Source organism: Dermochelys coriacea, chromosome 21 (assembly GCF_009764565.3).
Source record: "Dermochelys coriacea isolate rDerCor1 chromosome 21, rDerCor1.pri.v4, whole genome shotgun sequence".
Taxonomy (NCBI): Eukaryota; Metazoa; Chordata; order Testudines; family Dermochelyidae; genus Dermochelys; species Dermochelys coriacea.
The window spans coordinates 9413627-9426981 of NC_050088.1; the positions used below are offsets into that span (position 1 = coordinate 9413627).

Here is a 13355-nt window from a genome sequence, read left to right on the forward strand (position 1 = left end):
TTGAGTTTCACTTTGAGTCGTAACTGTTTAAGTCACTGTACTCAGGCTATTTGCAAAGTTCCCCATTCTTGCCAGCCCTAGTAAAATACCCCTTCACTTTAGCCAAGTGTCTGAGTGGTTATTGGGTCCCTCCAGTGCTTGCCTCTGAGTTGCGGTAAACCTGGCACACTATTCATACCTTAGAGGGTGGGTGTGTCACAACACTGTGCAGCTATAACAATGACTCTGGTGTCAGCGGTGGGATTGCAACTGGCAAATTTGGCTGGCAAAGTTTAGCGGGTCGGTGCTGTAGGAATGAGGTGCCAAAGGGCTGCTTGGTGGATGGAAATGAACAATTCTGATGCCCAAAGTGTTCCCCTGAGCTCTGAGAGTAGAAATAGGCAGGGTAGTGCAGGCAGAAAGAGGCAGCAACCCATCTTCATGTCCAAAGCCACTAACCAGCAGGCCTAAAACAAGAAGTGATGGCTAACCATGATTTCAGTCCCAAAGACTGCATCACGCGAAAGATCAGTGGACATCCATACAGAATTCTGGTAGACTATGGGGCACAGTTTCCACTGCACAGTCACAATTGTGGGAAACAGCCGCCCAGGGAGACCGGAAGAAGTTGAGACCTTTCAATGGGGTGGTCCAGGCTGCAGACTAAACTTGTCTCTAGATGATGGGAATACGGCAAGCCACTATAACTCTAGCCACCCTCTGTCTAAGCTGTGAAGTCCTAGTAGTGAAGAACCCTAACAGGAAACCCGAATTGGGACTGATTTCCTCAGACTGTAGGACGTCTACCTCCGTTTCAAGAGAGGCCTTTTTATCATCAACAAGAGACAGCTTGCCACAGCACCTGTTGGGGGTGAAGCAGAGCATGGGATGTCACTGTGGAGAGGAACGTGATGCTACCACCAGGGAGTGAGATATTCATTCCCAGATGGGAGAAGGGGACTGACAGAAGATCTAGTAGGCATGTGGGGACCCCCCACCACATGAATTCCTGGTGGACCCACAAGATCAGAGGCAATAGAAAAGGAAGGAAGGGACAGCTCATCCAAAAGGTATGGGCTTCCCTAGGGCTCTTGCTGGTAACTCAGGCTACGTCCATGCTATGCAAATAGAAATAGCAGCATAGCTGCGGTAACACCGGTGGGGGCAGCGAAGGCAAAGCTGAGCCCTGTCAGGTACATACCCACTCATTTCTGGTGGGTTTGTACTCAGCACGACTCAGACATGCCTCTGATGCAGCCACCCATGCTACCACTGCTACACTGCTACTTATACTCGTGCTAGCTGGATGAGCACTAGTGCGAGCAAGTGTAGACAAGCAGGAGAATAACACCCCAGCTTGTAGTGTGGATATAGCCTTCCATTCTATCACATCATCTCACACCACGAAACAGAGGAACATTTCTTGTTTTCTGTGATGCTATGGGAGCCCAGGGTTCAAATTCCAAGGCACACCGCCACTGCAGGACTTAACCTGTTTTATTTAACCCCAGAAGGAGGTGATGCAGAATGATGTGTTACCTGAACTTCCCTTTCAGTAGCAGCCCCTGGGATCTCAGCTGGGCTTTCTCCACCATCAGCAGTCTGACATCTAATAAGCGAGCGGTTCAGCTTTTGTGGATCCCAGCCACAGCTGGGGAAGAAGCGACACACCGCTCCATAGCTCTGTGCGAGGACTGCCCTCCCTGCGTGCATACAACAGGCAGTCAGGATTTCCCTTATTGCTGGCAGCACTACACTGTACTGACTACAGATTGTCTCAGTATACCATGTGTTACAGAATTCATTGATTCATGGATTCCAAGGCCAGAAGGGACCATTGTGATCATCTCATCTGATCTCCTGCATAGCACAGGCCAGAGACCTGCCCCAGAATAATTCCTAGAACAGATCATTCAGAAAAATATCCAATCTCTTTTTAAAAATTGCCAGTGATAGAGAATTCACCACGAGCCTTGGTGCTTTGTTCCAACAGTTAATCATCCTCGCTGTTAAAAAAGTTACCCCTTATTTCCAAATAATAATAATAATGCTAGAGGCTGCAACAACTTGACCTGTTCAATGGAAAATAATATGTCATGAAACATCAAGCGTTGATTTGATTTCTCCATCCTAGGCACCGGTGGAAATAGCCATCCTTCACAATCCATGGAATAGCCTCTTCCCCTTTGTCACACAGTTAGCTGAACAAAACAAGCATTCAGTCCACCCCATGAAAGGGGAATCATTGACCATGCCCATGGGTAGTGTGTCAAGGGGCCCTCCCTTCTGGACTCACCTAGCTCTATTGTTCCCATCCACACCCCGATTGCCTTAGTATTTGAGCTGCTCATATTTTTTTCCCAGTGGAACAGTTTTCCATAAAAAACGCTGATTCCACAGAATCAGAATGTTGTGTGGGACCATGCCAATTCCATTGGGAAGAACTGAAAGTAGCTGCTGGCCAAGTCTATTCATAACGGCCTCCCCGTAAGCTGAGACGCAGCAATGTCCGGCATATCCACTGCCATTTTACACACACACACACACACACACACACACACCTTTTACATGCTCATGTCAGGAAGCTTTGGGGATGAGGCAGGGGCACAGCTAAAACTTCAGCATCTTCTATAGAGACAGATGTCAAGAGTCACCTGCTCCAAGCCTGTTAATAAAGCGGGGAGGAGCTGTCTGTGTTGGGTTCACGATAGCAGGCAAGGTATGGCAGGAGTGTGGAATCCAGCCTTCTGTTCTTCCACACCCTGCCTGACCTCAGGACCATGTCACGTTAGAGCTTTCCATGCTGCCCTCTACTTCCCAGCTGATGGGTGGGTTCCAAAATGGATTGTCCTATTTTTCCAGAAATTGGATACTTAAGGAACTAGCTGAAGCAACCTTGGAGCTATTTGCAATTATCTTTGAGAACTTCTGGAGGACAGGAGAGGTCCCAGAGGACTGGTGAAGGATAAACATAGTACCTATCTATAAAAAGAGGAACAAGGAGGAACCAGAGAATTATAGACTAGTCAGCCTAACTTTGATACCTGGAAAGATACTAGAGCAAATTATTAAACAAACATTTTATAAGCACCTGGAGGATAATAGGGTAATAAGGAATAGTCGGCATGGATTTGTCAAGAACAAACTATGCCAAACCAACCTAATATCCTTCTTTGATAGTATTACTGAGCTAGTAAATAGGGGGAAGCAGTAGACATGATATACCTTGATTTTTTAAGGCTTTTGACACATTTCCACATGACATCTCATAAGCAAACTAGGGAAATGTGGTCTAGTTGAATTCACTATGAGGTGGGTCCACAACTGGTTGAAAGATCGTACTCACAGAGTAGTTATCAATGGTTTGCTGTCAAATTAGAAGGGCATATTTAGTGGGTTCTTGCAGGGGTCATTCCTGGATCCGATACTATTCAATATTTTCATTAATGACTTGGATAATGGAATGGAGAGTATGCTTATAAAATCTGCAGATTACACCAAACTGGGAGGGTTTGCAAACACTTTGGAGGACAGGTTTAAAATTCAAAATTGGTCTGAATCCAACAAGATGAAATTCAATAAAGACAAGTGCAAAGTATTTAACTTAGGAAGGAAAAATCAAATGCACAATAACGGGGAATAACTGGCATGGTGGTAGTACTGCTGAAAAGGATCTGGGGGTTACAGTGGCCCACAAACTAAATAGGAGTCATCAATGTGATGCAGCTGCAAAAAACGCGAATATGTTTCTGGGTTGTATTAACAGGAGTGTCATATGGAAGACACAGGATGGAATTGTCCAGTTCTATTTGGCACTGGTGAGGCCCCAGCTCGAGTACTGGGTCCAATTCTGGGCACTACAATTTGGGAAGGATGTGGACAAACTGGAAAGAGTCCAGAGGAGAGCAACAAAAATGATCAAAGGTTTAGAAAACCCGATCTGTGAGGAAATGTTGAAAAACCTGGGCGTGTTTAGGCTTGAGAACAGAAGACTGAGAGGTGCGCTGATAACAGTCTTCCAATATCTTAAGAGCTGTTTCAAAGAGGACAGTGATCAATTGCTCTCCATGCCCACTGAAGGTAGGACAAGAAGTAACGGGCATAATCTTAGGCAAGGGACACTTAGAAAGTTTTTCCTAGTACTTAACCTAATTCTAAGGATAGTTAAGCTCTGGAACAGGCTTAACGAGGGGGGGGGGAATAACACGGGGAAATAGTTTTACTTTGTGTAATGACCTATCCACTCACAGTCTCTATTCAAGCCTAAATTAATTGTATCCAGTTTGCAAATTAATTCTAATTCAGCAGTCTCTCGTTGGAGTCTGTTTTTGAAGTTTTTTTGTTAAAGAATTGCAACTTTTAGGTCTGTAATCGAGTGACCAAAGAGATTGAAGTGTTCTCTGACTGGTTTTTGAATGTCTTGATGTCTGATTTGTGTCCATTTATTCTTTTACGTAGAGACTGTCCAGTTTGACCAATGTACATGGCAGAGGGGCATTGCTGGCACATGATGGCATATATCACATTGGTAGATGCGCAACTGAACGAACCTCTGATGATGTGGCTGATGTGATTAGGCCCTATGATGATGTCCCCTGAATAGATATATGGACAGAGTTGGCAACGGGCTTTGTTGCAAGGATAGGTTCGTGGGTTAGTGGTTCTGTTGTGTGGTGTGTGGTTGCTGGTGAGTATTTGCTTCAGGTTGGGTGGATGTCTGTAAGCAAGGACTGGCCTGTCTCCCAAGATCTGTGAGAGTGATGGGTCATCCTTCAGGATAGGTTGTAGATCCTTGATGATGCGTTGTGTAAACTGTTCCCCGCCCCTGCAAACTCTTTTGTTGCCATCCACTTCCCTAAATACACAATTAAATTATCTTAAAATCAGTTTCATTGCAAAACACGATGAAGAATTTCCGTGCTAAGGCAAGACCTCTGCTACTTCCTCCTGCAGCTTCAGTGTCGATAGTAGAGAGCTCAGAGAGAAGACACTTCCTAAAAATCCATTTCACGTTCCATAGTATATTCCAGCAATGCCCCTTCTGTGGGCTTGAAGACAGGCATGGAGCTGAGATTCCTACTGCTGCCGTTGCTGCTCTGCATCTCAGGTAAGCGGAAGAGAGAAGTGATACTTGGGAAGTTACATGGACATTCCATGTCAGGGGCAGGTGGGATCTGGGGCTATATTTTCCCTGCTCGGTTGGTCAAATGTGCGAGAAACAGCACAGTCAGGAGTCTGAGGTTCCATGGCAGACCAACATCTCAAGTGAAGTAAATCGACACCAGAGCTCTACTGAAGTCAATGGGGCTACACCAATTTACACCAGATACTGGAAACTCCCAGTTCAATGGGTAAAGATTTTTGAGCACTCACTACACACCCCACAAATGTATCCCTGCCAAAATGCGGGTGGAGATCTCTATTTTGTTATTAATTTGCAATTTTCAGAGAGACATGCTGGGCCAGATAATCAGATGGCATAATCTGGCATCACGCATTGGCATCATTTAAAGTCAATGGATCGATGCCGATTTCAGCAGCTTGCCCCTGTGTGTCTAGTTTCCAATAGAAGCCAGTTATTGATGTGATGGATCAAGGCCTCTAATTATTTATTTTAGAGTCACTAAAACGTCTCCTTGGATTAAATTCTAATAAAATGCTTTTGTGGGGCTGTGATGACTTATTTGCATAGACTGTAGGGTGTGCAAGACACTTTCCCATTAGTTAGGCACGAGAGGAGCCTTATAAAGATCTGAAGGAAATTCCCTCTATCAAAACAAACATACAGGAAGTGGGAATTCCTTTGCTAGGCATCAGGGAAGTGCAAGTTTCTGATACAAAACTGGCTTAATTCCAGTGGCAGCAGTTCCACAATATTTCAAAGCACCCCTCAGGCCGAGCTCTATAGAAAATGTTGCTATTGTGTAAGTGTGATTGCATCTCTCTCCTCGACCATCAAAGCTTATGCTCTAATAAATTTGTTAGTCTCTAAGGTGCCACAAGTACTCCTTTTCTTTCCACCTTTCTCATATCACTTGTCTTCCTAAGCCCCTGCTAAGCTCACTGCAGGATAAGATTATAAACTATTCCTATGTGTTTGTACAGCCGCTAGCACAATCAAGCCTCGATCTTCTGACTCTCTGGACACTTGCATAATATAAATATGAAATAACAGCTCTGAGAATTCTCCCCAAGTGCAGGTCTAGTTTTAACCACAACTCAGGCATTTCCTTTTCTTTTGGGTACTCGTTTCCGGCTCAATACAGAGTTCCCCCTTCTCTCTGATTAAAACAAACATTATCTCACACACCCATCCAGAAAATGGCACCGCAACCATAGGAACTCAGCTGTAACTATTTAGGAACCAATTCTGATTTCCCATCTGCATAATTATTTTGACATCAAAGGATTTACTTCAGTTTTATGCCAGAGAGAGAGGGAGCAGAAATAAACCTTCACTGCCTGAGGCAGTTCCCAGGCATCGCAACACAAGCAGGGCCAGATTTTCAAAAAGTGCTTAGCATCCACCAGTAGCACTGTTCAAAAATTTTCTATCAGCACTGTTTTGATGAGAAATTGGGTTTTCAACTAAAAAAAGTGTTTGCTCTTCATGGAAATTTCAACTTTGCATACACACACACACACAAACTCCCCAAACCCAAATATTTTCCAGCCAATAACCAACACTTCTGGGTTTTCAATTTGATAAAACGTCAATATTTTCCACAAAAACTTTCCCATTTTCTGATCAGTGCCACCCAGCATTTTCATTTGAGAACAACTCGGGGGATACGGGGGGGATGCAGAGTTCTCAGTGGAAGCAGCTGAATGCTGAGCAATTTTGCAAATACATCCCTCAGTGTTCTAAGAGTCAGACCACAGCCCAGTGAAAAGCACCAAACCCCCACCGTAGAGCATGTCACACCTGCTCAAACAGCTTTCAGATCCTCTGAGCTACTATTTAAAACCACAGTTTCTCCTTTCCAAACCCGCCTATTTAACAACTAAACTTTCCTAGACATAGCAAATACGGACACTGAACAGAAGCCCGTCTTGAGTACATCACAAAGTCACTCTCCACTATTTGCAGTATATGGACTGGATCCTGGGATGAAAGCTCACTCCTGGCCCCACTTTTCCATTCAACACCTCTACCTAAGGAGCTATCGATAATGGGGATGTGTGTTGTTAAATCAACGTAGCTGCACCAGTGCGAGCCCCCAGTGTAGACATGCATCACAGGGGCGATATCCAGCTATCCTGGTAGAGCTACACTGGCAGCAATGTCCCCTGTGGAGACAGGCCCTAGCTCCATACAGCTCCAATCAATCACCTCAATCCTCTTGTTTCTTAAAGCATTCCGACCTGTGCACCACCACACAGGGCTCTGCAGACCAGTAGTGGTCCGTGGACAGCCCCCTGAGAACTGTTGAGGGCTTCATTTTGGCAGCCATTGCATTGTTCGCTTTGCTGGGGCATTATATCCCTTTCTCTTCCCACCCTTGTGTATTTAGATTGCTTGTAGGACTGTCAAGCAATTAAACAAATTAATTGTGATTATTCGCACAATTAATCGCACTGTTAAACAATAATAGAATACGATTTATTTAAATATTTCGGATGTTTTCTACATTTTCAAATATATTGATTTCAATTACAACACAGAATACAAAGTGTACAGTGCTCTGTAACAAAAAAACCTACATTTGTAAGTGACATTTTCACGATAAAGAGATTGCACTTCGGTACTTGTATGAGGTGAATTGAAAAATAGTATTTCTTTTGTTTATCATTTTTACAGTGCAAATATTTGTAATCAAAACTAATAATATAAAGTGAGCACTCTATACTTTGTATTCTGTGTTGTAATTGAAATAAATATATTTTAAAATGTAGAAAAACATCCAAAAATATTTAATAAATTTTAGTTGGTATTCTATTGTTTAACAGTGTGATTAAAATTGCAATTAATCGTGATTAATTTTTTTGAGTTAATTGCATGAGTTAACTGCTATTAATCGACAGCCCTAATTGTATGCTCTTTGGAGTAGGGACTGTCTCTGTGTGACAGGGTGGAATGACGAGGAAATAGCTAAGGGCTGTCCCACAGGGGCCAGCCACCTCTTGAGCATCCCTTCATGGCCAAAGCTTGCTGTTCAGGGGCCTGCCTCAGTTTCCCTTTTCAAGGGACTTATTAAATAAACTCACACCGGCTTTAATGAATCCAATGAGAACAGCCCTACTTAGAGTCTGGTTTATTATCAGAAAGTTCAAATATTAACACAAAAAGCCCTTCCCCCAGCGGTAAGCTAGACACAGCCCCAAACTCTACTAGTGTCTCAGGCTCTTCCCAACGCTTCCTAGCTGGAGTCACGCTCTTGGTCTCACGGTCTTCCCTGCAGAAGCCTCTCTCACACCCTGCCATCTCTCTACAACTTCCTGATCATCCCCTCTCTGCAGCGTCCTGCTGATCTTATAGGAGAATCAGCTCCTCCACACCCAGCAGGTTCTACTACTTAACCCCCCGCCACACCCACACACACCCCCCAGGAGTGGCAGGTGGGGCTAACTGGACAGGCTGGCCAACTCCAGGCCTCTGGCCCTTAAAGGATCAGACCGCGCCATAACAGGCTGCTTGACACATGATTCAGCAGGGTTTTAAAGGGGGGAGTGTCCTTTTACAAGGGCAGAGGGGAAGTTCTCTGAGTCTTGCAACCCATTGCCAGAGGAGGATATTTTGTGTTATCTTGTGAGAGTCCTAAGGAAAGGGTCTGAAAAGAGACTTGAGCGTGGCACCCAATTTTTCCTGGGCAGTTGCAGAGTGCCCACTACAATTAGGCCCCATTCTTGCATGGCCTTTCTGCATTACTGAAATAAATAGTATTTATAAGGATGAACAGAATAAAGGGATGAGCAGAAACTTTCTGGCTAGTTTCATTTTTCTCCAGTTGTGGAGCTGTAGGCTTCACCCATCTAGAGATGTGTCCTAAATAAGATATTGAAAGATCTACTGGAACATCCAAACCATCTCTGTGTTAGTGCAGAGAACTACCCAGCTCAAAGATCTGTGCTCAACTGTCCAGCTCCTTAGTTGAGGAGAGATTTAAAAAAAAAAACAGGCCTGATTCTGCTTTCACTTATACCAGGGTAAATCAAGTGTATGACATATCTTCTATGAGATCAGAATATCTAATGTGACTTACCACTATTATTATGTCTGATGCTGCAATGAATTAAAATTTGGGCGGTTTATTGCCAGCTACCTACATGTAAATAGGTGGAGATGACACAGGGACTTTAAACCACCAGGGAGACTGAAATGCTGCAAATAAACAAAGAACATGGGAATATACACTAAGAAAATGTACTGTGTGCAGGGGACACATGCAGGAGATATTGCAGGTTATGTTGCTATCTTTGAATGTGCTCCAGGCAGGGGTTAGGAGCAGGGCCACATAAACTCTCCTGTGGGCCTGGAGCTATTAGATTTTGTGTACAAGTCTTTTTGCTAATTTAAAAGAAAATGATCACAATTATGGCATCGAGGCTATTAAACACTATACTAAACTTGCCTTTTAAGTAACATAAAGCCATTCTGTGGTTACATTTCAGTCTTAAAACATATCAAATATAGTTACATTAATTGAAACTAGCCTACTTCTTACCTTAGAACAGCTGTTATATTAGTTTCTTTCTGGGAGGGAGTTTGGGTGCAGGAGGAGGCTCCATGCTGGGGCAGAGTGTTGGGGTTGAAGGAGAGGGTGTGGGCTCTGGGAGGGAGTTTGGTGCAGGAGGAGATTCTGACCCAGGGTAGGGGATTAGGGTGCAGGAGGGGTGCAAGGTGCAGGCTCTGGCAGGGAGGCTCTTACCACAGGTGGCTCACGGCCAGCGGCACACCAGGGCTCAGGCAGGCTGCCTGCCTGCCTGCCATAGCCCCAAGCTGCTCTCAGAAGTGACCGGCTGCTGGCATGTCTCTTCGCACCCCCACGGGAGGAGGACAGCATGTCTCCATGCGCTGCCTGAACCCGCAAGTGCCTCCTCCCGCAGCTACCATTGGCCAAGGCCCTGGGCTGCAGCCCTAGCCCCTGCATTAATCCGGTCCTGGACAGGAGAATGATTTTGTAATTGCTGCTTTTACTGATTCATCTCCATTCTTCCAGCCCTCTAGTTCTTAGGCTGTGTTTCGTCCAAGCACTGGAGTGCAGGACAGAGGGGGGCAGCTGGCAGCCCTTCTCCAGCCCAGCTCTAACTGAGCAGGTCTGGTGTGTTTCCAGGATTCCAGGAACAAGAGTTTGACACAGTGGAGGAGCAGAGTGGAGGGGCAGCATCTCGTTGTTGAGTGTCATTACAATTCCTGGGATTATAGTGCAACACAGAAAACCTGGTGCCGGCTGAGAGACAAGAAATGCTTTCCCTTAGTTAGCACCTCTTACCCATCATCACGTAGACACCCAACCAAGGTTACCTCTGGAAGAGCCACGATAGAGGATGACACCCACAATGGGATTATAACCATCACCATGGAGAAGCTGCAGGTGCAGGACTCTGGAGTGTACTGGTGTGTGTTCTATGACCTGCCCAATACATGGTATCGACTAACGGCAATTAAACTGGATGTTTCCAAGGGTGAGTTCATTTCCTTTCAGGAGAACTGTCTTTTCCACTGACTATAATTCTAATTTCTTCCCCCACTTTATCATCTCTCCCCTGCCTGTATAGATTCCTCCTGCATGCCCCCAGAATCTGTCACCATCCACAAACCCTTGTCTCCTCTCTCCTTTCTCACACTGGGAACTGCTCAGAATCACCATTTTAAAGTGCTCGGTCTCAACAATCAGGGCCAGATTTCCAAGAGCTCAGCAGCCAGACTGCACCCCACACACTGAGCTCTTTGGAGAACCTGGCCTGGAAAGGATCCGTAGCTTCCCTCACTCTGCAAGACTTTGGGATGATCAAGTGCAAAGGGAATGGCCCAAACCATTGATTTTTGCGGCAAACAGGACCAAATATACCAGTTCACATTCACCCCTCCTGTAACTCAGCTGAAGCCAGTGAATGGAGCTACACCAGGGAAGACTTTGGCCCATTGGGCCTATGACACTCTGGGAAATGTACATCATCATACCTCTCAACCAGATCGTACTGACCGGGTTTTGTGTTTTCCAGAATTCCAAGAATACGATGCTCTGGAGGGGCAGAGTCTCTCTGTCCAGTGTCCATACAACACACACAATTACAAAGAGGAGAAGAAAGCCTGGTGCCGAAGGACAGTTCAGAATGAGTGTGATGTCTTGGTCAACACTGATCACGGGTACTTCACATATCAGAACAGGGCTCAGAAAGGCCAGAGCGAGGATACATGACGGACACCCAGAAAGGGATTGTTTACTATCACCGTGGAGAAACTGCAGGTAGACGATGCAGGGCTGTACTGGTGTGTGCTCTACAGCCTCCCAGGTTTTACAGAATAATTGAAGTTAAACTGGCTGTTACCAAGGGTGAGTATTTATTGGTAGGGAAAATGTGGGGTTTGGATTTTTTGGTTTGCAGATTTCAGCCCCCCACCTTCTCCACTCTCTCCTTCCTCTTTCTTGATACTGACTCTGGTATCACCTCCTCCAGATGATTCTGGAATTCCCTCCACTCCCCAAAAAACCTGTCCCTTTATTCATTGCTACACTAGGAACTAATGTAAAATATCAGCTGGATAAGGACTTGGTCATGTGGATATTTGTTTTTAATGACCTATTTAAATATTTGTTTCTCGTCTCCCCTTTACTTGAGAGCTGGTTCAATCATTTCAATCTCGGTACTTCTATGACCCACAGACTCATCGTATTTAAGCACCTGCCAGCAGATGAGCATTGGTTTCTAGAGCAGCTAGCAGACGATACTACTCAATTCAAATTTTGCCATTTTGATGGAGGAAAAAAAATATTTTTTTAAATTCTGACCCACGTTTTAACAGCTCCAGTTTCTAGTTATTCCCTCAAATTGACTTTTTTTTTAAAAAAATCAGCGAAATTTAACAAACTCTTATCAGAGCCCAGCACTTTCTCTGGCCTGTTTTGAAGATGGCGTCGAGCAATACAGCGGGTGGGGATAGTCCTGTGCAAGGGAAGCGTCAGACATAAGTCCATATCAGAATAGAGCTGTGCAAAAATTTGAACTTTTGGTTAGCTAGAAGTTCTAAAGATAAAAACATTTCATTCCCAGCAAAACATTTTGTTTCCATTTTGAGATCATTCTATTTTTAAATACAATTTAAAAAGAAGTAAAGGTCATTTAAAAACAAAGATTTTATTTTGAAGAAAAAGTCATCATAATACATGTGATTGAATACACAGTCTGTGAGCCCTGATACCTCATGAGAGGCCTGAAGTGATGTGTTGAAGCTGTTACTGTATCAATGTTTTGCATATTTCTAAGCTTTGTTTCTTTGCTTTATTTCCTCATTACTGCAGGGAAACTGTTACACAGCTGATGCTAATGGCCTACTTCTCACATGCTCCTGGCTGGCTTTGTCTAGGATTGTTACATGCTTCCTGTTACAGGAGAGCTTTGCAAAACAGAGCAATCTCCCCATCATACCATGTGCTTCTCAGTAGCAACAGTGTGAACGCTAATGTAGACAAGGCTCAAGTGGCCACCCAGCCTTTTAACCATTGTGTATTTTAGCTTGTTCCAAGTAGGTCTGCATGACACAGCGCTTACAGCACGGCCAGCTTGTCTCCACTAGCCCTGCACCAGTGGTAGCTAGCACTGGTTAGAAATATTACAGGATAAAGGCTGGAGTAGACAAGGCCTAAGGTGTTGAAACTGTGTTTGTATTTGCAGCTACATCTACAAGTGACGCCCCAGTTACCCTAACCACAGGTCACACCAGCCTAATCTTTAGCACAGCTAGTGCTGGAGTCAATCCATCAGACAGCAGGTAAGGCTCCAACCCCGTCCTCTAAGACAGTCTCTGTGTTTGCACACCTCCGAAGGGCTATTAGTGGCTGATCCCACATTCTCATCTTTTCAGAGAGAAAGCAGCAGCCTTTCACAGTAGCACTGAATGTAGCAGGCCTCCTTTAAAAGGTGCCAGATTAGTGCCCTCTTCCCAGCTGCCAACCCAGTGTTAAATGGCACATGATAAAATAGGCAGATGAAATTCAGGCCCCGTCTCGTTTGAGAATTTACTCGTCTTGTCACTGTGTTACCATTAACCCTTGCAGCTGCTGCTCTTTGGAGCAAGAGAAATGACGTTAGATCTGGAAGTATTGAATCCAAACAGTTCCCTGCATCTGCCATTGTAAAAGCAGCGCTGCCCCTTCTCATTCCTGATGCCAGCCAGTGGCCACTGTGCTAAGTGGAAGCTGTAGAAGCCCTAT

At 44.7% G+C, this 13355-nt stretch overlaps 1 protein-coding gene across 1 annotated transcript in view; it reads left to right on the forward strand.

Annotated features, from left to right (window-relative positions):
* Positions 1-12913, forward strand: part of LOC119846388 (polymeric immunoglobulin receptor-like) — a 47445-nt gene extending 34532 nt beyond the window's left edge. Inside the window, exons 2-4 of the mRNA XM_043500725.1 lie at positions 10254-10605; positions 11146-11477; positions 12817-12913. Of these exons, the coding sequence (XP_043356660.1) occupies positions 10254-10605; positions 11146-11342 (549 nt within the window). The 3' untranslated portion in view covers positions 11343-11477; positions 12817-12913. The remainder of the gene's footprint in view (positions 1-10253; positions 10606-11145; positions 11478-12816) is intronic.
* Positions 12914-13355: the final 442 nt, after the last annotated feature.